Source organism: Bubalus bubalis, chromosome 8 (assembly GCF_019923935.1).
Source record: "Bubalus bubalis isolate 160015118507 breed Murrah chromosome 8, NDDB_SH_1, whole genome shotgun sequence".
Lineage (NCBI taxonomy): Eukaryota > Metazoa > Chordata > Mammalia > Artiodactyla > Bovidae > Bubalus > Bubalus bubalis.
Window position 1 is genome coordinate 65,516,479 of NC_059164.1, and position 25,757 is coordinate 65,542,235.

General features: G+C 43.1%; 1 protein-coding gene and 1 long non-coding RNA gene across 9 annotated transcripts in view; one reads left to right on the top strand and one right to left on the bottom strand.

The window, feature by feature from the left end:
- The window catches only part of NOD1 (nucleotide binding oligomerization domain containing 1), a 93,680-nt gene extending 86,981 nt beyond the window's left edge, over positions 1–6,699 (top strand). For all 5 annotated transcript variants that reach the window (XM_044946696.1, XM_025291241.2, XM_025291243.2 and 2 more), the window contains one exon: positions 5,602–6,699. In XM_044946696.1, coding sequence (XP_044802631.1) covers positions 5,602–5,674 — 73 coding nt within the window. In that variant the 3' untranslated portion in view covers positions 5,675–6,699. The remainder of the gene's footprint in view (positions 1–5,601) is intronic.
- A 213-nt stretch (positions 6,700–6,912) lies between these two features.
- On the bottom strand, positions 6,913–24,506 carry LOC102414107. Of its 4 annotated transcripts, none has more exons than XR_003110970.2 (7): positions 20,239–24,506; positions 17,500–17,769; positions 16,592–16,722; positions 15,004–15,074; positions 9,056–9,302; positions 7,919–8,027; positions 6,913–7,147 (listed from the first exon to the last, which is right to left on the bottom strand). It is a non-coding gene; the product is annotated as an uncharacterized LOC102414107 (long non-coding RNA). The 4 variants fall into 4 exon arrangements; XR_003110969.2 differs by having other exon boundaries at positions 17,500–17,772; XR_003110967.3 differs by having other exon boundaries at positions 17,500–24,505.
- Between the last annotated feature and the right edge of the window lie 1,251 nt (positions 24,507–25,757).

Here is a 25,757-nt window from a genome sequence, read left to right on the forward strand (position 1 = left end):
CATGGGTTTACATCTAGTGAGGAAGACACAGTAAAGGAAAAAATTATTCAAGTAATTATTTAATGACAATCATGATGAGTGCTGGAGAGGGGAAAGCTGAGACAGGAACCTAATACAAAGGAGAGTTCAGGGAAGGTCGCCTGAAGGAAGTGGCATTTAAACTAAGCCATGAAGGACGAATAGGAGATCATCAGTTGAGGTGGGAAGAAAGTGTTCTAGGAAGGAGAACGTCATGTACAAAAGTCCTGAGGCACAAAGGAATGTGGTACCTTTGAAGAACAGTGTGGAAGAAGGGCCACAGGAGGTGGAGGTGATAGGGTGGAGACGAGACCCTGAAATATCTATAGGTCCTGTTGCATATTTTTGGTGTTTATCCTAAAAGCAGTAGAAAGTCATTGAAAGGTTTCAAGCAAAGAGGGATGTGCTCAGAGCCACACTGTTTAAAAAAAAAACCAAAACAAAACCACCCTGGCTCCGTAGGAAAGATGGTAAAGGCCAGAGGCCACGTCAAGGGACAGTTAGCAGGACAGCACAGTGGGGCAGAGAAGAGGTGATAGGTACTCAGATCAGGACGGGGGTGGGGAACATGTGGAGAGATTCCAGGGAGCCATGCTAGGGATATTTAGGAAACAAAACAAAACTTCGTGACAGAATATGAAGGTGGGGAAGGTTAACCTCCAGGTTACTAACTTGCACAACTGGAGGAAGAGTGGTGCCATTCATGGAGCTAGGGACCCCTGGGGAGAGGTGCCCACTGTGAGGCACCCAGGTGAAAATGTCAACCAGGTAAGAGGCTCCGGAGTACAGAGGTCTCACCCAGGTCACTGACATACAGATGAGGCCAGGGATAGATGAGGTTCTTCTGGGGAAGAGGGCCAGGCCCCAAGCCTGGAGGAAATCCATTATTTAGAGGTTATGTGGAAGAGAATATAAAAAAGAAGATGGAGTGATCAGATGTAAATATCAAGCCAAGAAACGGATGGTAGTGTTTCAAGGAGGAGGAAGAAATGCCTGTGAAGATCAAGAAAGATAAGGTCTGAAAAATGTCATTTAAATTCAGTTTTATAGAGGCTGTTGGTGACCTCAGACCCATTCCATGGAGTGACGGTAGCTCCATGAAGGGATTTTTTTTAAATTGGATTATAAGTGCTTTACAACGTTGTTAGTTTCTGCTGTACAACAGCATGAATCAGCTGTGTGTATACATACGTCTCCTTCCTCTTGGGCACCCCTCGAGGTCGTCACACAGCGCTGAGAGGAGCAGCTCCCCACAGCGGTCTGTTTTACATGGGCGTGCATATGTCAGTGCTACTCGCTGTTTGTCCCGCCCTCTCCTTCCCTCACTGTGTCCACAAGTCAGGTCTCTATGCCTGCGTCTCTATTCCTGCCCTGCAGATAGGTTCACCAGTACTGTTTTTCTCGATTCCATATATATACATTAATATATTTTTCTGACTTACTTAACTCTGTATACAGACTCTAGGTTCGTCCACATTGTTACAAATGACCCAGTTTTGTTCCTTTTTGTGTTTGAGTAATATTTCATTATATGCCACGTCTTCTTTATCCATTTGTCTGTTCATGGACCTTGAGGGTCTGTTCATGGATCTTGAGGCTATTTTCAGTAGTGCTGCAGTGAATACTGGAGCACAGGTACCTTTTTGAATTGTTTTCTCAGAGTAGATGCCTAGGTGTAGGATTACTGGGTCCTATGATAGCTTTTAGTTTTTTAAGGAACCTCCATACTGTTCTCCATAGTAGTTGTTAGCAGTTTACATTCCCCCCAGCAGTGCAAGAGGGTTCCCTTTTCTCCACATCCTCTCCAGCATTTATTATTTGTAGATTTCTTTTGATGATGGCCATTCTGACTTGTGTGAGGTAATACCTCATTGAAATTTTGATTTGCATTTCTCTAACAATGAGTGATGTTGAGCATCTTTTCGTGTGTTTGTTGGCCATCTGGAAAGGATTAATATCAAACAAGTCATCAAGATGGCCGAGTAAGAGGATGTGGAGCTCACCTCCCTCCACAAACACATCCAAGTGTAGACCAAGTCTCATGGAAAACTGGAAACTGGCAGGAGAACTCCTATACAACCAAGGCTACAAGAAAGATTCCCATGTAATCAGGTAGGATGGGAGAAAAAAAGAATCAGGTGACCATGGCACCCCAGGAAAGGGACTAAGAGGAAAAGGAAGCCTGGGAAGTGAGCGGGTTGAACCAGAGACTGGGTGTCCCAGTCCTGGGCTCCCGAGCAGAGGAGACAAGCCCCCTTGGCTGCTTGGAGAGCCATTATGACAGAGAGAAAGGCTGGAGCGCCTAGACTCCACTTGGGAGGAGTGTGTGGGTGCTTGCTTGCCACCAGACAGGGCAGAAAGAGGTCTGCCCGAGTGGCTGCCACCTCACTGTGCTCCCAAAGCCGCGCTGAGCTAACACCCCAGGCCCACTCACTCCACACCACAGATTGGCACTAGATCTAGAGAATCCAAGTCCTGGCAGAAGACCTGATCTAGGGACACAGACGTGGCCCGCAGGCGCCTGCTGGGTGGTTGCTAAAGCAGCCCCGATGTCTGATGGCAACACAGCCGCTTCGGCCATGATGCCATGACCCCCACTGCTAGCCAAGCAGATGCTCCAGGCTCTCCATGCCACAGCCCTGCTCTAGATCTGGCATGACCACAGTGGGAAGAAACATGACCTTGGGCTGCATGTGAGATGCCTACACAGGTGGGGCATCAGACCTCTCTAAATGCACAAGCCCCAGTGCAGGGAGAAGGGAAAACATACACTTACAGGGAACAGAGCCAACTCTCTAGCCCAAAGCTCAGGGCATTTGCTCTAGCAACTCCGGAGCAGCACCTGCCCTGTGTGATGGTCACTGAGCAGAGAGGAGGTCCCACATCACTTCCTGTGCAGGTTCTAGCTCTTTCAGTTTTAGCCACACTCCATCAAGGTGATGGTGGCCAGCACACTCTGAAGAAGACATGGCTGGCATCCACAGTCAAATCCAGTCCTCACACCAAAGACACTGGGCACACACGGTCTACATAGGGACACTCACATAAAAACAGCTCTCCATGACCACAAGAGATTACTTTTCTCTTTTTCAGTGAATTTAGGTGAAACAGTTAAGGAAAAAGCAGAGGGACTACTCCCAATTGAAAGAGCAAGAGAAACCCCCTGGGAAAAGTAATGAACTAGAGATAATTGGTCTTTTTGGTAATTTTTATTACCAAAAAGCTGGTAATAAAAATGCTAACTGAATGAAGAAAGAAAACTGATCTAAGCACAGATCATTTTAACAAGAACTATAAAAAGATCTAATCAAAAATTCAATTTCTGAGATAAAACTCACTGTAAAAGCAATAGCAGACTAAATGACACAAATCCAAATGATCTGAAAGATAAAATAATGGAAATCAATCAACATAGCAGACAGAAAAAAAATGAAAGCAACATAAGAGATCCATGGAATAATATAAAATGTGCCCATATCTGCTGTGTAAGGATTCCAGAAGGAGAAAAGGGAATAAAACATGTATTTGAAGAAATTATGGCTGAAAACTTCCCAAACCTAAAGAAGGGAATATCCAGGAACAGAAATAACAGAAGGTCCCAAATAAGATGAACTCAAACAGAATCACACCAAGACATATCATAATTAAAATGGCAGAAGTTAAAGAATTCTAAAGGCAGCAAGAGAAAAACAGTCCTTTACAAGGAAATCCCCAGCAGGCTATCAGCTGGTTTCTTGGCAGAAACCTTGCATGCCAGAAGAAGTGTTAATAGCGTGATATGTTCAAAGTCCTGAAAGGGAAAAGTATCAACCTACGATACTTAATCCCAGGAAGAGTATCATTTAGAATATAAGAATTTCTCAGAGAAGCAGAAAGCAAAGAATTCACCATTACAAAACCTACCCTAAGAGAAATGTTGAAGAATCTTCTCTAAATGGAAAAGAAGCTATAGCAAAGGGAAAATACCAATAGAAAAAGCAAATATATATTGAGGATTGAAGATCGCTTAAACCAGTACATGGATTAAAGATGAAAAAATTGCAAAAAATGACTATAACTATACTAAACAATAAAGGGATAAGCAGGGAGATATAAAATATGACATTAGGAATTAAAAATGGAGCTCTAAGGCAAAATGGATAAAAGCAAAAATAAACAAATGGGACCTGATTAAACTTAAAAGCTTTTACATAGCAAAGGAAACCCCTGAAAAAATGAAAAGACAACCTGCAGAATGGGATAAAGTATTTGCAAATGATGAAATTGGCAAGGGATTAATGTCCAAAATATACATAACAGCTCATACATCAAAAGAACAGCCCAATTAAAAAATGGGTAGAAGACCTGAATAGACGTTTTTCCAAAGACAATTTACAGATTCCCAACAGGCACATGAAAAGGTGCTCAACATTATTAGAAAATGCAAATCTAAACCCAATGAGGTATCACTTCACACCTGTCAGAATGGCCACCATCAAAGTCTACAAATACTAAATGCTGGAGAGGATATAGAGAAATGGGAACCCTCATGCATTGTTGGTGGGAATGTAAATTGGTGCAGCCACTAGGGAAAACAATATGGAGGATTCTTAAACTAACAGTAGAACTACCCTATGATCCAGCAATTGCACTCCTGGGTATATGTCCAGAAAAAGATAAAACACTCATTTGAAAAGATATATGTACCCCAGTGTTCACAGCAGCACTATTTACAATAGCCAGGACATGGAAGCAACCCAAGTGCCCATCAACAGATGACTGGGTTAATATGTGATAAACACACATGTATATGTACATATATATGTACACATAATATATGCACACACACATATGCACAATGGAATGTTACTCTGCCATAAAAAGAATGAAATACTGCTATTTACAAAGTGGATGGACCTAGAGAATATTATGCTAAAAGAAATAAGTCACAAAAAGACTATTATATCAGGTAGATGTGGAATCTAAAAAAATAATACACATGCTTGTATATATGCAAAACAGAAAGAGACTCACAGACATAGAAAATGAACTTGTGGTTACCAAAAGGGTGAGGAACAAATCAGGGGTATGAGATTAACATATATACAAATTACTATATTATAAAATAATAAGAATATACTGTGTAGCACAGGAAAATTATACCCATTATCTTGTAATAACCTGCATTGAAAAATAATGTACAGAAATACTGAATCACCATGCTCTACACCTAAAATTAACACAATACTGTAAATCAACTATACTTCAGTTTTTTTTTTTTTTTTTTGTAGCTAAATCACTCTTTTCCTTTATTGTATTTACTTCAACATTATTCTTTTTTTTATTTTATTTTTAGACTTTACATAACTGTATTAGTTTTGCCAAATATCAAAATGAATCCGCCACAGGTATACATGTGTTCCCCATCGCGAACCCCCCTCCCCATTCCATCCCTCTGGGTCGTCTCAGTGCACCAGCAGTTTTAAAAAAGAAAAAAGTGTTTGAATTTCAGGGCTGTGTGAAGCATGAGTGTGTGTTAGGAACACATGTTGGGAAGGTGTATACAGTAGTCCCTCACTTACTTGTGTTCTTTTTCTCCAACAGCTTAAATGGAAACTTGATAAAGCCAGAGGAGGCCAAGGTCTTTGAAGATGAGAAGAGGATTGTCTGTTTCTGAGGGGATATTTTCTCCTGGGTGGGTCTTGGACCTGGGGGCAACTCAGTGCAGTCGCCTGTCTTGGATGGCGGCATCCAGGGTCTGCTGAGGTGGGACTTCTAGGAATCCAGCCTTCCTGATGCAGATCAAGTGGGATCTGGCAGAGATCCCTCTGACTGGCAGAAGCCCTGAGTGGCTGTTACAATTCTGCAGGAAAAGCATGAGCCATTTTAGTGACTGTAAACATTCTATAAAGAAATGTTAATGCATAGCCATGATTATGTAAAATCTGCACCTAGAGGAATGAGACTCAGAGCTCGCACAAATGCCTGCCCCAAGGCCAGGGGGAGCGAGTCAGTCACCGCCATGTTCACTGAAGAGATGATGACGTGGTGCACAGTTGGTACCATGTTTCTTGGGGGGCAGAGGTGCTCAACAAAGGAAAGTATTTTGCCTGAAATATTGTCTTCCTCCTCAGTGCCTCCCCAAGTGTTGATACTATTCCCACCTCACTGCAGACACTGAGGGGGTGCAGTGTGGGGGTTTGACTCCTCCCAGGCTCGCTCTGTAGGGAGCTGGTGCCAAAGGAAGGACCCACCATGGGCTTTTGTCTTAGTCCTGGAGTCTGTCTGCTGACAAAGATGGCAGGATGCCCTCTTCACCAGTCTGAGGGACAGGGCGATGTCTGCATAATACTGAGGCCCCACTCAGGGCTTTTGTGGGATGGGCTCTGCCCCAGGAAGAAGAATCAGTACCGTCCTCCAAAAGGAATAAAGGCCTGGCGTGCCCTTGTGGCCATGGCATCCAAACTGGAGCTTCTCTCTCGCCCTGTGGAGAAAGGGAAGTCTCCTGCCCCTGAGCAGTTGCGAGGGTGGCTGTGTTGGAGGCAAGGCTCCGAGTCGCTGAGAACTCAGCTGGGAGAGCATGTTAGACCCCCGCCACCATGGTGGGCATGCGGTGGATGCTAAATGGGGGGAAGGAGGAGGTTTTACCAGATAACTCGTTCGTTTGCCAATTCATTTGTTAGTAAAATACTGAAACACTCATTATTTCTAATTGAGTTCAGTTCAGTTGCTCAGTCGTGTCCGACTCTTTGCAACCCCATGAACTGCAGCATGCCAGGCCTCCCTGTCCATCACCAACTCCTGGAGTTTACCCAAACTCATGTCCATTGAGTCAGTGATGCCATCCAACCATCTCATCTTCTGTCATCCCCTTCTCCTCTTGCCCTCCATCTTTCCCAGCATCAGAGTCTTTTCAAATGAGTTAGCTCTTCGCACCAGGTGGCCAAAGTATTGGAGTTTCAGCTTCAACATCAGTCCTTCCAGTTGTCTGAGTCAGGGGTTTTAAAAAGGAAGTCGGCCTGGCAAGCACGCTGTGACCCCTTCAGAGACATTTACTGCATTGGGTGGGGCCCTGGGGTGACGTGCTGTGAGAACCAGATGAGAAACAGTCAGACGCATCCTCAGTGTGATCCTTCACAAGTCCCTCCACCTACCAAGAGAAGGAAGAAAGCAGAGAAAGCATCTGAGGCCTCTCCATCTGACCTCCCAGTCCACACAAGTGGCTTCTCAGAGGGAATAATTGAGTCCCTGGTGGCTGGGGCCAGGGTACGCTGGCATAGCCAGATTTCATGGCCCTCACCACTGTTTCCTGATGGGCTGTCCCCTACCCTTCTCGGCTGTTCACTGCCAAGTAGAGGACCAGGGTGGGCTTGTACCCACTGTGGCAAGAGACACTGAGCTGACAGGGGTAAGTGGGGGGCCGTTCAACAGTACCTTGGAGTTGTCAGAAGTCCAGCCTGGCTTTATACCAGTAACCCCAGTTAAGAAGGGTATAATTCAACAAGTTAGTCCTGAAAGTTAGGGGAAAAATCCTGTACAGTCACATGGGAGCTATTCCCCTAAGGTCCTGGCCACCCCAGATTTGGGTATCTGCCTAACAGTCACTACCGCCACCCCCACCCAAGGGAGGACCTCTCTTCCAGAATATCTGAGCAGCAGATACGCCCAGATCACATAAAGGAATGAGCGCTTGCTGAGCTGAAGGCCAAGGGTGCTCAGAACAGACTTCAAGACTTGCCAAGTCAGAGAACCACACTTCCCAGCTGACAGAATCATATTTTATTATAAACTGCTAAAACTAAACTTTTGAGATTCTAGAACCCAGAAACTACCAAATATTACTACTTTTAGAGACTATGAAAATTAAAACTGTTGCCTCTAAGGGAAACTGAATTTGTGTGGTATTGGGTTAAATTCTAACCTGGAAATACTTTGGTCTTCCAGATGGCGAATGATGGATTTTCTTACAAAAGTGAAATTAGACTCCTAATTTGTTGGGAAGGTTCTCCACTGCCCATAGGTAAACTTCTCTGCAGAAAAATGGAGAAATCAAGAAAAAGATAATAGGAAATTGGAGGTGGGGGAGGAATTCCACAAACTTAGGATACGACTGTTTCTACAGGACATGTTAGTTGATTTCAGGAAAGAAACCACAGCTTCCGTGTTTCAGACCTACATGTCCATGTTGACTTGGAACTTATAAGCCATGTAAAATCACTGTGGGGCCTTGGGCCACATCTTAAGACTGTCAGAATTTCAATTTCTACCTTGAAAACGGAAATCCCAGAGTACTGACTTACAAAGTTGTTGTGAGGATTAAATAAGCTGCCACCTGGAGATCAGTATAATGCTGGTACAGGGTCAATGCTCAATGAAAGAGAAAGTCGCTCAGTTGTGTCTGACTCTTTGCGACCCAATTCTCCAGGCCAGAATACTGGAGTGGGTAGCCCTTCCCTTCTCCAGGGCATCTTCCCAACCCAGGGATCAAACCCAGGTCTCCTGCATTGCAGACAGATTCTTTACCAGCTGAGCCACAAGGGAAGCCCAAGAATATTGGAGTGGGTAGCCTATCCCTTCTCCAGTGGATCTTCCTGAGCCAGGAATCAAGCCAGGGTCTCCTGCACTGCAGGTGGATTCTTTACCAACTGAGCTATCAGGGAAGCCCCCAGTGGTCAATACACAGTATGATAACTTGGATTCGATCCCTAGATCAGGAAGATCCCCTAGAGAAGAAATGGTAACCCACTCCAGTATTCTTGCCTGGGAAATCCCACGGACAGAGGATCCTAGAGGGCTATAGTCCATGGGGTCCCAAAGTGTCAGACATGACTTAGCGACTAAACAACAACAATTATAAAACCAATGTTTCTCATTTCTGCTCACAGTGGCATCCCCCAGTATCCCCTTGACACTCGTAGGCTTAGGAAACATCCCAACAAGGTCAAATATAGCACTAGAAGTTCTCAAATTCAAGTCTAGAAGCATTCAACATTGAGCTTCCTGCAGTATCCTGACTCCTTCAGTGAAAAGCACAGCCGTGAGTTGTCATCATTCTCACCATTTACGTGTCACTCACTGAACAGGGGGAAGCGCATCCATGTCTTCACTGCACAGTATGAACAGAGCGAAGCTGGCACCACCCCACAAAGCCAGGCCCGCCAGCCTTTGCCAGGTGTCCCTTTCAGCTCCCCAACTGGGAAGGCACATTTGGCTCGTTGGTGTTTTGGTCCACTTCCAGGGGTGACACATGTCTATTTCCAGTAACTAATTGCTCACTTACAGGAATAAAAATCCTTGCTCTGGACCTGAAAGGCAAAAGCATGACCATTATCTCAGGTCCATAGAGAGGAATTTTAATGAAAAGCGGAATTAGCTGGTAAGGAGGCCAAAGCTCATGTTGCTGCACAGATGGGCTGGCAGCAGAGCTACTGCGCCCAGGGGCCATCCCAGCAGGATTCTCACAGACTTAAAGCCGAATTAACTGCACCCAGACCAGCTTAAAACTCTTTCAGAGCACTAAGCACTAAAAAGATTGTAGGCCCCCAGTGATTTGTAATGAAATGAATGAATGAATAATAAAAAAAAGATTTTAAACCACAGTAAATTATAAAATAAGTTCAAGGATGCTAAACAAGCTTCTGATTTTCCCCACGCCTACTTAAGTGCTCTTTGGGGCAAATAACAAATATCAAAATAACTTTTTTTTTCCTTGACAGTTTCCTCTCTGTCACATTTGTATTACAAAAGCAGTATCACAATATTAAAAATTTTGAAACAATGCTTCAGTTCAGTCTCTCAGTCTTATCCAACTCTTTGTGACCCCATGAATCGCAGCATGCCAGGCCTCCCTGTCCATCACCAACTCATGAAGTTCACCCAGACTCATGTGCATCGACTCAGTGATGCCATCCAGCTGTCTCATCTTCTGTTGTCCTCTTTTCCTCCTGCCCCCAATCCATCCCAGTATCAGGGTCTTTTCCAATGGGTCAACTCTTTGCATGAGGTGGCCTAAGTATTGGAGTTTCAGCTTTAGTATCAGTCCTTCCAATGAACATGCCCTGGGATTTCTTTGGAAGGAATGATGCTAAAGCTGAAACTCCAGTACTTTGGCCACCTCATGCCAAGAGTTGACTCATTGGAAAAGACTCTGATGCTGGGAGGGATTGGGGGCAGGAGGAGAAAGGGATGACAGAGGATGAGATGGCTGGATAGCATCACTGGCTCGATGGATGTGAGTCTGAGTGAACTCCGGGAGTTGGTGATGGACAGAGAGGCCTGGCATGCTGTGATCCATGGGGTCGCAAAGAGTCAGACACGACTGAGCGGCTGAACTGAACTGAATGAACACCCAGGACTGATCTCCTTTAGGATGGACTGGTTGGATCTCCTTGCAGTCCAAGGGACTCTCAAGAGTCTTTTCCAACACCACAGTTCAAAAGCATCAGTTCTTTGGCGCTCAGCTTTCTTCACAGTCCAACTCTCACATCCATACATGACCACTGGAAAAACCATAGCCTTGACTAGACAGACCTTTGTTGGCAAAGTAATATCTCTGACTTTTAATATGCTATCTAGGTTGGTCATAACTTTCCTTCCAAGGAGTAAGCGTCTTTTAATTTCATGGCTGCAGTCACCATCTGCAGTGATTTTGGAGCCCCAAAAAATAAAGTCAGCCACTGTTTCCACTGTTTGCCCATCTATTTGGCATGAAGTGATGGGACCAGGTGCCATGATCTTCGTTTTCTGAATGATGAGCTTTAAGCCAACTTTTTCACTCTCCGCTTTCACTTTCATCAAGAGGCTTTTTAGTTCCTCTTCACTTTCTGCCATAAGGGTGGTGTCATCTGCATATCTGAGGTTATTGATATTTCTACCAGCAATCTTGATTCTAGCTTGTGCTTCTTCCAGCCCAGAGTTTCTCATGATGTACTCTGCATAGAAGTTAAATAAGCAGGGTGACAATATACAGCCTTGACGTACTCCTTTTCCTATTTGGAACCAGTCTGTTGTTCCATGTCCAGTTCTAACTGTTGCTTCCTGAGCCAAAGATGGAGAAGCTCTATACAGTCAACAAAAACAAGACCGGAAGCAGACTGTGGCTCAGATCATGAACTCCTTATTGCCAAATTCAGACTTAAATTGAAGAAAGTAGGGTAAACCACTAGATCATTCAGGTATGACCTAAATCAAATCCCTTATGATTATACAGTGGAAGTGAGAAATAGATTTAAGGGACTAGATCTGATAGAGTACCTGATGAACTATGCACGGAAGTTCATGACATTGTACAGGAGACAGGGATCAAGACCATCCCCATGGAAAAGAAATGCCAAAAAGCAAAATGGCTGTCTGAGGAGGCCTTACAAATATCTGTGAAAAGAAGTGAAAAGCAAAGGAGAAAAGGAAAGATATTCCCATTTGAATGCAGAGTTCCAAAGAATAGCAAGGAGAGATAAGCAAGCTTTCCTCAGCGATCAATGTTAAGGAATAGAGGAAAACAACAGAATGGGAAAGACTAGAGATCTCTTCAAGAAAATTAGAGATACCAAGGGAACATTTCATGCAAAGATGGTATCGATAAAGAACAGAAATAGTATGGACCTAACAGAAGCAGAAGATATTAAGAAGAGGTGACAAGAATAAACAGAAGAACTGTACAAAAAAGATCATCACGGCCAAGATCATGATGGTGTGATCACTCACCTAGAGCCAGACATCCTGGAATGTGAAGTCAAGTGTGCCTTAGAAAGCATCACTATGAACAAAGCTAGTGGAGGTGATAGAATTCCAGTTGAGCTATTTCACATCCTGGAAGTTGATGCTGTGAAAGTGCTGCACTCAGTATGCCAGCACATTTGGAAAACTCAGCAGTGGCCACAGGACTGGAAAAGGTCAGTTTTCATTCCAATCCCAAAGTAAGGCAATGCCAAAGAATGCTCAAACTACCACACAATTGCACTCATCTCACACGCTAGTAAAGTAATGCTCAAAATTCTCCAAGCCAGGCTTCAGCAATATGTGAACCGTGAACTTCCAGATGTTCAAGCTGGTTTTAGAAAAGGCAGAGGAACCAGAGATCAAATTGCCAACAACTGCTGGATCACTGAAAAAGAGAGTTCCAGAAAAACATCTATTTTTGCTTTATTGACTATGCCAAAGCCTTTGACTGCGTGGATCACAATAAGCTGTGAAAAATAATGCTTATAATAACGCTAATAGCAACTTACTTTTTGCATGTCATTTTTCCATATTTTGCCTACATGGAGACTTTTATTATGGTAAAATACATGTAATATACAATTTATCATCTTAATCATTTTTATACATTTCAGTGGTATAGACACATTCATATGTTGTGTAATCACCAATGCCCATCTCCAGAATTACTCTTGTAAAACTGAAACTCTATGCTCATTAAACAATAATTCCCCCTGCCTCCACTCCTGGCAACCACCTACTTTTTTTCTCTCTGATTTTGACTACTCTAGTTCCCTCACGTAAGTGAAGCCATACAGTCTTTCTGTGACTCTTTATTTCACTTAGCATGATGTCCTCAAAGTTCATCCATGTCAGAATTTCCTTTTTTAGGGTTGACTATTTTGACATCTTTTTATATAGTTATAATCACAGTCAAGGCTGTATATTGTCATCCTGCTTATTTAACTTATATGCAGAGTACACCATGAGAAACACTGGGCTGGAAGAAGCACAAGCTGGAATCAAGACTGAAGGGAGAAATATCAATAACCTCAGATATGCAGATGACACCACCCTTATGGCAGAAAGTGAAGAGGAACTAAAAAGTGTCTTGATGAAAGTGAAAGCGGAGAGTGAAAAAGTTGGCTTAAAGCTCATCATTCAGAAAATGAAGATCATGGCATCTGGTCCCATCACTTCATGCCAAATAGATGGGGAAACAGTGGAAACAGTGTCAGACTTTAATTTTGGGGGCTCCAAAATCACTGCAAATGGTGACTGCAGCCATGAAATTAAAAGATGCTTACTCCTTGGAAGAAAAGTTATGACCAACCTAGATAGCATATTGAAAAGCAGAGACATTACTTTGCCAACAAAGGTCCATCTAGTCAAGGCTATGGTTTTTCCTGTGGTCATGTATGGATGTGAGAGTTGGACTGTGAAGCAAGCTGAGTGCCAAAGAATTGATGCTTTTGAACTGTGGTGTTGGATAAGAGTCTTCAGAGTCCCTTGGACTGCAAGGAGATGCAACCAGTCCATTCTAAAGGAGATCAGCCCTGGGTGTTCTTTGGAAGGAATGATGCTAAAGCTGAAACTCCAGTACTTTGGCCACCTCATGCGAAGAGCTGACTCATTGGAAAAGACTCTGATGCTGGGAGGGATTGGGGGCAGGAGGAAAAGGGGACGACAGAGGATGAGATGGCTGGATGGCATCACCAACTCGATAGACGTGAGTTTGAGTGAACTCCAGGAGTTGGTAATGGACAGGGAGGCCTGGCATGCGGCGATTCATGGGGTCGCAAAGAGTTGGACACGACTGAGCGACTGAACGGAACTGAATCACAGTGAACATTTATAATTTATTTAATTTTCCCACAGTTATTAATCTTTATAATTATCATTTGTATTCTATTGGTATATTAATTTAATTATGTCCCAAGTGTTAGACATTCAGGTATCCAGACTGGCTGTAGGGATGATTATTATAGACATTTCTATGGAAATAAAAAAGTTTCTTTAGGATTATTTCTTTGGAGTGGGATTAGCAAGTCAAAGATTCTTGCTGTGAATTTTTATTATTTTTTTCAATCTACATGAATCCATCAGGTTTAGGAGTCTAATAAATGGTTTGGAAGGGGGTGGAAGTTAGAGAACAATGTGCTGTCTCCTTTGAATAGGAATGAGACTCCCTGCCTTGGACCTGTACCCTAGATGGCACCCAGGCCCTGCCCACAGGCACAGGGATGTTACCGCCACAGACAGGCCCTGGTAATACCTGCAGCTGCAGGGACTCACGAGTGGCCCTTATATTGGCATCTGTTCTCAAGTGGCACTAAGACTGTCACTTATAACTGAGTAAGTGTATCTTCAAAATCAGTTTTCCTTGATTTTAAACGTGTATATGTGCATGTGTCTCTGCTTTGTCTAAACAAACCCAGTCTGACTGATTCCATTAGCACTGGGTCAAGTGGTAACTAATTCTTCCCAAGAACCCTAGGAAGCAGGGATTACTTCCTGAGTGAAGAAAATGAGAACTAGTGAGTTTGGATATGTATATCAAAGTAGTAATGAGAATGTGTATAAAAATGGGGGGCTGGGGGCAGATTTCCCTTCAGGAAAGGGATTTTCCTTTCCTGTAGAAGGTTGGACTTGGTAATAGCTAAGATTTGAGCTCACTTAGTTCAGCCTTCTTACCATGCCAGTGAGGACACTGGCCTCAGAGAGCAAAAGTGACTTGCCCAAGGTCACACACATTATCTGTAGAGCAAGACTAGAACACAGGCCTTCTGGCTGGCTTTATTTTCCCTCTGTTTAGACAGTTTGTGACCTCCAGTTCATTCTCCAGTTGACTTTTTTTTTTTTTTTTGTCAAGCCTATTAAACCTGATCCCAATTCACTAGGGCAAGTTAAACAAAATGAACTCTGCGCCCCAAGGACTTAGGTGGGGTGTCTTTAGTGTTGCTCTGGGAAGCCTGGTCTTATCTTCATATACCAATGATGCGAAAAGCTCCAAGACTCAGACTCCTGTTTTCAAGTCTCACTGACTGACAGTCTCAAGGCGAGGAACACCCTGGAGAATGTCAGGTGACCCACGTCTGACTCTTCAAAGCCCACACATCCTCTGCCAGCTACAACCATGGGACTGGACCAAAGGAGGTAGGTGTATTCCAGAGAGCTGGAGAAGGTCGTACTGGGATTATTTCCATCACAAGAGGGCAGCATGTATCCAGTGATTAGTCCATTACATAAGTGGCCTGAAGGATTCAACTGTGTAGGGGGTGCTGATACTGATCCAATGTTCTGACTTACATAAAAATCCAAAGTACATGGTGTTAAGAGCAATTTCATTGTCAGTGCATTCATCCATGACTTCAAAGACACTGTTAAGTTAGGGAGAGAAACAGCAGAGTTACAGCCAGTTCTGTGGCTACTGAGGGTCTGGGTTCAAATTCCAGGGCTACCAGGACTTGTGTGACCTTGGACAATGACTTAGCTTTTCTGTACTTGAGCTTTCCATCTATAGTAGTACTGCTCCCTTTGCAGGGCTGTTTGGTTACGAGGAGTAAATTAATAAGTATTTTTATAAAGCACTTAAAACAGTGTCTGACATGTAGTAGGGCTCTAGAAGTACCAACATTTGTTATCTAATCAGACCTTTCCCCTCTGCTGCTGCTGCTGCTAAGTCGCTTCAGTCGTGTCCGACTATGTGCGACCCCAGAGACGGCAGCCCACCAGGCTCCCCCGTCCCTGGGATTCTCCAGGCAAGAACAGTGGAGTGGGTTGCCATTTCCTTCTCCAATGCATGAAAGTGAAAAGTGAAGTCGCTCAGTCGTGTCCAATTCCTAGCTACCCTATGGACTGCAGCCCACCAGGCTCCTCCGTCCATGGGATTTTCCAGGCAAGAGTACTGGAGTGGGGTAGCATGAGCCTAATGAGCATCTGAGATAGGGCAAAAGAAGGAGCAGTGCTAAGCCATCCTTCCCCACCTTGAGAGCCCCTCTGAAACAACATTGCCATTTTTGAACTGACAGCAGAGTCTAGACTTGTAAGCAGCTCAGAAACCAGAAGCCAGAGGCCGAATACCTATGGGATAAGAACTAAGCTTCCCAGGTGGTATGAGCGAGAAAGAACCCTCCTGCCAATGCAGGCAGACCTGAGATGCCAGTTCGATCCCTGGGTTGGGAAGATCCCCTGGAGGAGGGCACAGCAACCCACTCTTCTTGTCTGGAGAACCCCATGGACAGAGGAGCCTGGTGGGCTCTGGTCCATAGGATCACAAAGAGCTGGACATGACTGAAGTGACTTAGCATGCACATAAGAACTAAGCATCTTGACATACCTGACACTGTCTCCATTTTTGTTTTGTTAAGGAACTGCCTGTCCAGGTCCTATTCAGAAGCAGGGATTAAGAAAGCTCCAAGTTTATTTGCATTTTAATTTGATTTCACAGACATTAGAGTGAATTATCTGGCGTTCTACACTAAACTCATATGGCTGAAGGTCATTTCTGTCTTTGATGTCAGCATGTGATTCTGTGTTTCTAGCATTCTTTCCATCCACTTGGTTGACATTGCTACTGATCCCCTGGCCTCCAGCAGAAATGAATAATGGCAGTCTTGAGAGCTAGCAGGAGAGAAGAGTAGTGATGGAGGGAGGTCAGAACAGAAGGAGCGTGGAAGGTGGGTGGGTTAGCCACTGGAATCCTGACTCCCATCCTGATTCATACCCTCCTACTGCTGTGTCTTGTCCAGGAGCTGGCCATATGTGCCAGGACCCATCAGCCTGGCATCTTGGGCACTGCATTTGTACGGAGCCAGCAGCTTATCACCTACTGAGCAGCTCCAGGGAATGGCCCAGCTGCCCACCGCTGCTTTTAGATCTCCCAGTGGGTACTCACCAGACAACGTGAGATCTTTTTCCTTCTGCTGAGTCAACACATAGTCCCGAGAAGGGCCTATTGGTGGTCAACCTTATACTTCCATCTGAATCATCTAGTCCAGTTTTCTCAACTTTTTTTCATTATTACCCCTGTAAAGAGAATTTTAAGACATTTTTACCTAATCCCCCCTTCCACCATAAAACTCTTAATACCACAAATATACTGTATTTCTGTTTAGGTACCCTGACCCTGCAGGCCATTGAATTACTAAACTCTTTTTCCCCCACAAGAACCAACTTTTACCCCCTTAGGGGTGATATCCCTCCTGTTGATAGTCAAACCCTAGATAATTCTTGTCACCTTTGTCTATTCCAAGAACCCCTCTGTCAACGTAAAGGCTGTTGGCCTTTCTACACATTATTCAGTGTCTAATTCAAGAAATCTTAATAGGTATAAATTTAATTTTCTCATTCATTCTTTTCACTCTTTTATCTGTCCTGAAAATAATTTTATTCTATGTGCAAAAACTATGCTTATGTTACTTCGTAAAAGGGGAACAATCCATCCCAACAGGGACAATCACAGTCTGAAGCATTCTGGCACCAGCAGCTTCAGAGATGAACTTCTATGGAATGTCCCCAGTGACTGCTGGCAGGCTCTGGGTAGATCTTGAGGCCGACCAAATGTGCCTTTGCTGTTACCCACTTCTCATTCTCACTTCCTGGTTCCCCCACCGTCATATCCTCTCCAAGAAACCCAGGAATATCCAGAATTCCCCCTTTGAAAGAGAACCCAGGCCTCTGCCCACCCCAGGCTGCAGACCTCCCACATCAACCCTCCCCACGCACTACTGCTAAACTCAGCTAAATATTAGAACATTACACGGATTCAAGTAATTCAGAATAAAATGGAACCAATAGGATTACCTCTGTCAGATGGTTTACATTTCAGAAGAGAAGCTGGAAGTTCAAAATACTCTCCAATGAGACACATAAGCCCAGAGAAACTTCAGATCAAATTAACGTTCATGTTCTCTCAGCCGTCTCCCCACATGATCCCAGAATGAATCCAGAACACGGTTGGCTCTTCAGGTCTGATCCCTGCAGTATCTTGGCAGAACTGAGAAAGTCCATCTGTCTGTCCATCCATCCATCTCACAAATATTGAACACTTACTTCATGCAAAGCACTATGGAACTGCTAGGAATACAATGGTCAGTGTCAGGTCTGGGACTGGATTTTGGCCTACTCACAAGTTAGAAGTCAGACACTGTTTCATGGAAGCTAGCATGAGACCTGAGACTCCTGGGTCAAAGATACAGTACTTTATTATTGACAGAACAACAGATAGCCAATGATGAATAAAGAGGTCTCAATAAGGAGATTACACTGCTGCTGAATGTTTTTGTAAGTCAAAGTAAATGCCCATGGATTTAGTGACTCAGAGGTTATGGGTCACCTTAGTAACAGCCATTTTGTTAAACTGGCAACAGGGAAGCCACTGGAGTGGACTGAGAAATAACTGGAAGAGGAAAATATCTTTCCAGAAATATGTGAAGCAGAAAGACAGGACGGTGGCTCAAAGGGGATATGGGGTCTAGGGAGGGTTCCCTCGTCTGACTTGAGATGAAAGTGTTAGGGGCTTGCGACCCCACGGACTGTAGCCTGCCAGGCTCCCCTGTCCATAGAACTCTCCAGGCAAGAATACTGGAGTGTGTTGCTATTTCCTTCTCCAGGGGATCTTCCTTCTCCAGGGATCAAACCCGTGTTTCCCATATTGCAGGCAGATTCTTTACCATCTGAGCCACCAGGGAAGCCCAACTTAAGAGGAGAAGGAGCTAAATGCTCATGGAAAAGATGGAATGGGAGGGAAAGGTGAGTACTAGAGAAATAAGGAATAAAAGAGAATGCATGGCTCCTGAGAAGGCAAGGAGGCTGGAATCTCCAGCATAGGTGACAGACTGGCCTCACACGGGAAGAAGGGCGGTGCCATTTCCAGAGTAAGTTGAGAAGACAGTGCAGACGAGGTGGGCTTGTGAGGTTAGGGTAAGGTGTTGATGCCATGGTCGACATCCAGGGTTAATGCAAGATTTTACTCTTAAACAATCATCTCTTCAGAGGGTAATAGGAAAGCAAAAACAGAGTAGAATATATTTCTTCTAAATGTGGAAACCTTTTTCAGGAAGAGTTTTGCTCATTTCAATTCCTTTGTGTTAAAAAAAAAAAAGGTATTAAGTAAGAAGCATTTGCAATCTTCCCTCAAATACCTGTCCTCAGGAGGAAGGCTGCAGGGCCCATCATTGCTGAACAGAAAAGAAGTGAAGGACACCAGGAGGATAGTACCATTATGGCAAATTCCTACAGAAAGCTCTCAAGATACTAGGCCCTCTTCTAATTATTTATAGATACTCATTGTTTCTTCACTCCTCACAACCATTTGGAGGAGCCACAGAGAGTTTAAAAGTCATTTGCCCAAGGTCACACAGTAAGAGAGACGGCAGATATTCCAACACAGACAGTCTGGCTCCAGAGCTGTATGTTTAACCACTTATACTGGCAACGCTGCTGCTAGTCGTAAGGACAAACAAGGAGAGACCTGTAGATGAGCAGAGACAAGAGGCCCTCATGGGACAGACTGGGGAGAGAATCTGGGGAAGATGAGAGAAAGCAAGGAGGAATGAAAAGAAAAATGGGATGCTGAGAGAACTGGGGAGAGAATGTCCATCCTCCATATTTTACCAGGAAAGGTCTCAAACCTACAGAAAACCTGAAATAATAAATGAACACTCATATCCTACATATATTGACAAGTATTAACATTTTATCATATTTGTTTAACCTTAATATATTTTCAACATAATTTTTCCATTTGCTATAGCATTTGAAAGTAACTTATATACATCTTGAAACGTTTATGTCGAGGCTTCAGCTTGCATCTCCTAATAGGCAGTCTCCTACAAACCTGAGTTTCTGATGTATTGGTAAATATTTCATTCTCATAGGTCTGAAGAGTAATTAAAAATATTAAATTGTCAATTACACCTCAAGAAACCTAAAATTAAAAAAAAAATGATTATGACTTCTTCTAACCGGCTAGGCACTGAACTAAGCGTTTTTTTGTTTGTTTTTTTTTATATACTTTATCTCATTTAATCTCATAAAAATCCTATGAGTTACTTTGTGATAATTATCCCCATTTTATAGATGCAAAAACTGAGGCACTGTGTAGTTAAATTGCCCAGGGTCACACAACCAGCTGAAATGATAGGATATGACCCTGGACATTCTGGCTCCAGAACTCAGGGCCTTAACCACTGTACTGATACCATCACGGAGGCAAAGCATGCAGAGTACTTTACCCTGAGCAGACAGGAAAGCATTCTGCCACTGCAGGTGGCTCAGTGCCGCCTAATAAAGCAAAAGGTAAAAGAAAGTGAGGAAGTACTGAACTTCTAGCTTTTTTATTTACAAGTGACCCTAAATAAGGGTGAATCTAAAGATTAAAGAGTTAAAAGATCTAAATTAAAAATCTAGCAATTAAAGATTGCTTCACAGTATGGATTTGGTTACAAATCCATAGGCTCTTGATAAACTGAATTCATAAAACATCAGGTAAATTTAGGCCATAAACTACAGCATCATCGTTATAGTACCAGTGCTACTAACCTGAACGTATCACGTGTTGGCAAATATTTCATTTTTTCATATAGACCTGAAATGTAATTTTAAAACAAAATCATCATAATTTTTATTAAAACCAACCCTGCTATTACAACTTGATTCAGAGGTTATGAATACAGCTTAAAGCTGGAATCTCTTATCAAATGTGTGGCTGAGCTGTTGTACACATGTGAACAATTTGCCTACTTTGCACATGAGTACTGTAGCGTGTCTGCAGAGTGCTTGCACTGAGCACTCCCCAAGAAATCACATTTCCCTCCACCTATGTGGCTTGCATTGGATACTGCTAAATTGGCAAACACATGCAAGTAGACGCCTTAAAGGTACTTGCAGATTGGGGCTTGCCCCCTCTCGCTGCTGAGAACGCTTCTACCACCATGTGAATTACCCCAGGCAAACCTGCTGGAGACACGTGGTCCAGCCAGCAGCCAGCTCTAGCTCTTATCTCAGGACACATGAGTCAGGCCATGCTAGACCAGTCAGCCCCCAGCTCACCCACCTGCTGGCTGTGGCTGTATGAACAAGCATAGGCAAGAGACTAAGTTTCTAATTCACAGAATCATGAGTGAAGACTATGGTTTTAAGCCACTAAAATTTTGAGGTGGGTTGTTACCCACAAAAGCATAATTGAAACAGTCCATAAAAATTAAGGAAGGCTAACTGCTGTAATAAATAGACCCCTAAAAACATAATGGCTTAAATAAGCAGAAATTTATCTCCTTCTCATATAAAGTTTATAGAGGTTTGAGGTTGGTGGCAGGGAGCTCTGTCAGGGACCCCTGTCAGGGACCCGGGCTGTCAGTTTTTGACATCATCAATGTGTGGTTTCCAAGGTCATTTTAGGCACCATAAACTATTAATAGATGGCAGAAGCAGAGCATAAAGGACAGGAAATGGAACATTTTATTGGGCCTGGCCATGAAATAGGGTCTATCTCTTCTGTTCACATGCTGTAGGTAGAACCCAACCATGTGGCTAAGCCTAACTGCAATGAAGGAATCTAGTCATGCGCCTAGCAACAGGAGGAAGTGGTTTGATGGACAACTCACAACTTGATGCTACATAACTGTGTTGGCTTTTTAGGAGATAAAAATCATGCCCGTCAGGTCCAGTATGGCAGACTGAAAACAGACTAAAAATTAGAAACATCTGAGTAGGGTTTGGGTTCCATACTTATCAATTATATATAACCTGAGCAAATGACCTAATCCATGTAAATTTTCATTTCTTCCTCCAAAAAATAGGGAAATTACCATCTTCAGTGGGTTGTTGTGAGGCTTAAATGCCAAGTACAGGGTAGAGTGTCTGGTGTGTGATAGGCATTCAATAAATGGGAGCTGATGGCATTATTATTATAACTAAACTGAGTGGTGTAAGAAATCAAAGAGCATGGGGAGAAATAGAGAGTAACATCAAGTTATTCAGACAGCAGTAGGATTGTCAACAACAGTTTCAAACGTAAGTCAAGAAAGTCTAATGAGGCAGTCTTATCACAAAAAGAAGGGTTTATTTAGAAGGATAGAAAGACAGGTTGTAACTCTCAACATCAAAGACAGATCTGCTAAACTGAAACCTCTTGCAGGACTAGATTAACCAAGCCGCCACACTGAGGAAGCCGGGGAGCTACATGGACACGCTGTATGTAGGTGCTCTGGCAAACAGCCCCAGCTGAGGCCCCCACCAACGGCCAACATCATCCACCAGAGGCCACAGAGCATTCAGTGGACTCCAGCCCAGTCAGCTGAGAACCTGCCAGCACCAGCTAACAGTGCATGGAGCACGGATGAGCTGTCTCTGCCAGTCCCAGGCCAACTGCAGACATGTGATTAAAATAAAATCATTATCGTAAGCCACTAAGGGGTGCTCCACTCGGCAAAAATAACTGGAAGAATAAATACGACAAATTAGTAAGGCTTTTGACTTCTTGTATGTGGTGAAATGGTAAGTAAAATGTCAAATGAATATGAATAAAACATAATATTTTGAAGCAATCAGGAGGTATGGATTTGATCTGTATGTAGCAGCATAAATGGATCTCAAAAATACAGGAAAAATTATCACAATGATATACAATGAACATTTACTTACACTTTATGAATGTACTCAAAGCAATCCTATGTATCTTTCAAAGATTCATATTAATTAATTAAATATATAGAAGGTACTTCAGAAGGACACATATTAAATACTACGTTGTATGTCTTATGGGAGTAGAAATGGGGATAAAGAGAAAAAAGAACAAAAACAATGAAAAAAGAGTGTCACATAATTACTAAACTTATTTCACATTTCCTTTGGGCACAGCTAAAATCTACTTCCCATCCTCTTAGCTGTAGCCACGACTGTGTCCTAACCAACTGCATGTAGGCAGAAGTGATAAATGCGGTCTCCAGGTCGGACTCCTAGAAAAGGAAGAAGTCTTGGCAAGTAGTAGAAAGGCTGCGACAGCCTCACCTAAACATAAACAATGGTCACAATATATCAACAACAATATATCCATGATCAGACGAGGCAGCTCGGTGAAGACAGTGGACCCAGCAGGGCAGAACCACTCAGCAGGCACGTCTCAAACAAGAGATGAGACATTCTGCAACTACATTCTGCATAAAGTAATTATGCACCTCCTGTTTCTGACATGACTTTTCTTTTTGTCAACAACTCTATCTCTGCTTTACATGAATCGCCTCCTAGATAAAACTATCAAGGTATACAATTACTGAGTAGCCCCAAGCTCCTGACAGCACCCACATCACTACCAGCCTCCATTTTGTTAACCCTTCTTTGAATCACCCAGCACCAGTCCAGACCTGTAAGTTTGCTCCAACTCTCTTACAAGGATGCCCCTCAGGTCCTCACCTTGCTAAAGAAACTTCACTTTGATCTCAGTTGTGGTCACAGTGGTCTGTGATTGGTCAGTTAATGCAAGAGTGGCGCTTCCTGAATCTAGTTTAGACCCTTCTCTGTCACAAACCATGCTTGACTTGTAAATCAGGAACGAATCTCAAACTCCTTGAATCTCCATAGTCTCTAGGTTGTCCTTTACAAGAGGACTGCTGCTGAAATGTGAGCTCCAAATAATTTGTTGAGCCCTTCAACATTAGGTTTATACTTGGTTCCTAGGACTTCTGAATTCTGATCACTGCTCTTTGGTAAAATTTGGCTGCTAAGCATTTAACTCAGCATTGCTATTTATCTGCCCAGTTGTCCATTTTCTTGACAATCACTCCTTTATAAAAGGAAAGCCTACAGTGAGGGAGACAGACCAGACAGCTTGCCAGTGAGGCTGGTGCTGATAGCTTCTAAGTTCGGAAAGTCTCATCTCATCAGCCCTGGATCCTTGGAATAAACTCTGCCTTGGGTCACTGTATTACTTGAGTCCTTTCTAGTTTCTGGTGGTTGTTGCAATCTTTGGTTTTCCTTACCTTATAGTTCCAGCTCTCCAGTCTCTGCCGCTGTTATTACATGGCCTACTTCCCTCTTCGTGCATCTCCAGACCTCCCTCTCCATCGAATGACACGTCACTGGATTCAGGGCCCACCCTAATTCAGTATGACCTCATTTTAACTTCGCCCTATTTCCAAATAAACTCACATTCACAGGTACCTGGAGTTTAGACTTCAACATGGCTTTCTGGTAGACAATTCAACCCACAACAGTCACCTTTCAAGGTATTTTAAGACTTACTTTCTATAGTTGTGTCTTCTTAGAGCTGTTTTTTCTTTTTTTTTTTTTCAAATAGTCCTCACCTGCAATCTGGTCTTTGACAGAACTGGAGACATAGTTACAAAAGCACATTATCAATGCAATAATCCTCATGAGAATTTTTTAGTCTAAGTTTGCACTCCCTAATAAGGCCAAAAACCTTTTCTTCATGATACCTCTTATATTGCTAAATCATGCACACATCTCTTCAAGGTGCATAATTTTATCAAAGACAATTAGGTATTGCAGTGGTCACTTTGGAGAAATCTGACATGAGCAATGTTGTTCATCTGACAGGCACTTTAGCACAAAAAGGGAACAAGATTTCAACTAACCAATGATCAGTTTCTACATTCCATTTGAAGTGACATAATGCTGATACTGGTAAACTGTTATATACATTATATATGCAAATGCAGGATAACCACTTAAAAATTGTACAAAGAGATAAACTTATCAATGCTGCAAATAAATTTAAATGGAATACTACAAAAAATGTTCAAATAACTCACAAGATAGAAAAGATCAATGAAAAAAAAGAAGGAACAAAGAGAAAATAAAATAGTATACTTAAATCTTAACATAACTGTCAACATCCGCTGGATCATAGAAAAAGCAAGCGAGTTCCAGAAAAACATCTATTTCTGCTTTATTGACTATGCCAAAGCCTTTGACTGTCTAGATCACAATAAACTGTGGAAAATTCTGAAAGAGATGGGAATGCCAGACCACCTTACCTGCCTCCTGAGAAATGTGTATGCAGGTCAGGAAGCAACAGTTAGAACTGGACATGGAACAACAGACTGGTTCCAAACTGGGAAAGGAGTATGTCAAGGCTGTATATTGTCACCCTGCTTATTTAACTTATGTGCAGAGTACATCATGAGAAACACTGGGCTGGAAGAAGCATGAGCTGGAATCAAGATTGCTGGGAGAAATATCAATAACCTCAGATATGCAGATAACACCACCTTTATGGCAGAAAGTGAAGGGGAACTAAAGAGCCTCTTGATGAAAGAGGAGAGTGCAAAGGTTGACTTAAAGCTCAACATTTAGAAAACTAAGATCATGGCATCTGGTCCCATCACTTCAGGGCAAATAGATGGGAAACAGCGAAAACAGTGGCTGACTTTATTTTTGGGGGCTTCAAAATCACTGCAGATGGTGACTGCAGCCATGAAACTAAAAGACGCTGACTCCTTAGAAGGAAAGTTAAAACCAACCTAGACAGTATATTCAAAAGCAGAGACATTACTTTGTCAACAAAGGTTCATCTAGTCAAGGCTATGGTTTTTCCAGTAGTCATGTATGGATGTGAGAGTTGGACTGTGAAGAAAGCTGAGCGCCGAAAAATTGATGCTTTTGAACTGTGGTGTTGGGGAAAACTCTTGAGAGTCCCTTGGACTGCAAGGAGATTGAACTAGTCCATCCTAAAGGAGATCAGTCCTGGGTGTTCATTGGAAGGACTGATGTTGAAGCTGAAACTCCAATACTTTGGCCACCTGATGTGAAGAGTTGACTCATCTGAAAAGACCCTGATGCTGGGAAAGATTGAGGGCAGGCAGAGAAGGGGACGACAGAGAATGAGATGGCTGGATGGCATCACCGACTCGATGGACATGGGTTTGGGTGAACTCCAGGAGTTGGTGATGGACAGGGAGGCCTGGCATGCTGCGGATCATGGGGTCACAAAGAGTCGGACACAACTGAGCGACTGAACTGACTGACTGACCAAAATTACATGTAAATAGTCTATACATGATTTTAAAAACTTTGACATAATAAAGATGCATTTTCCTGTC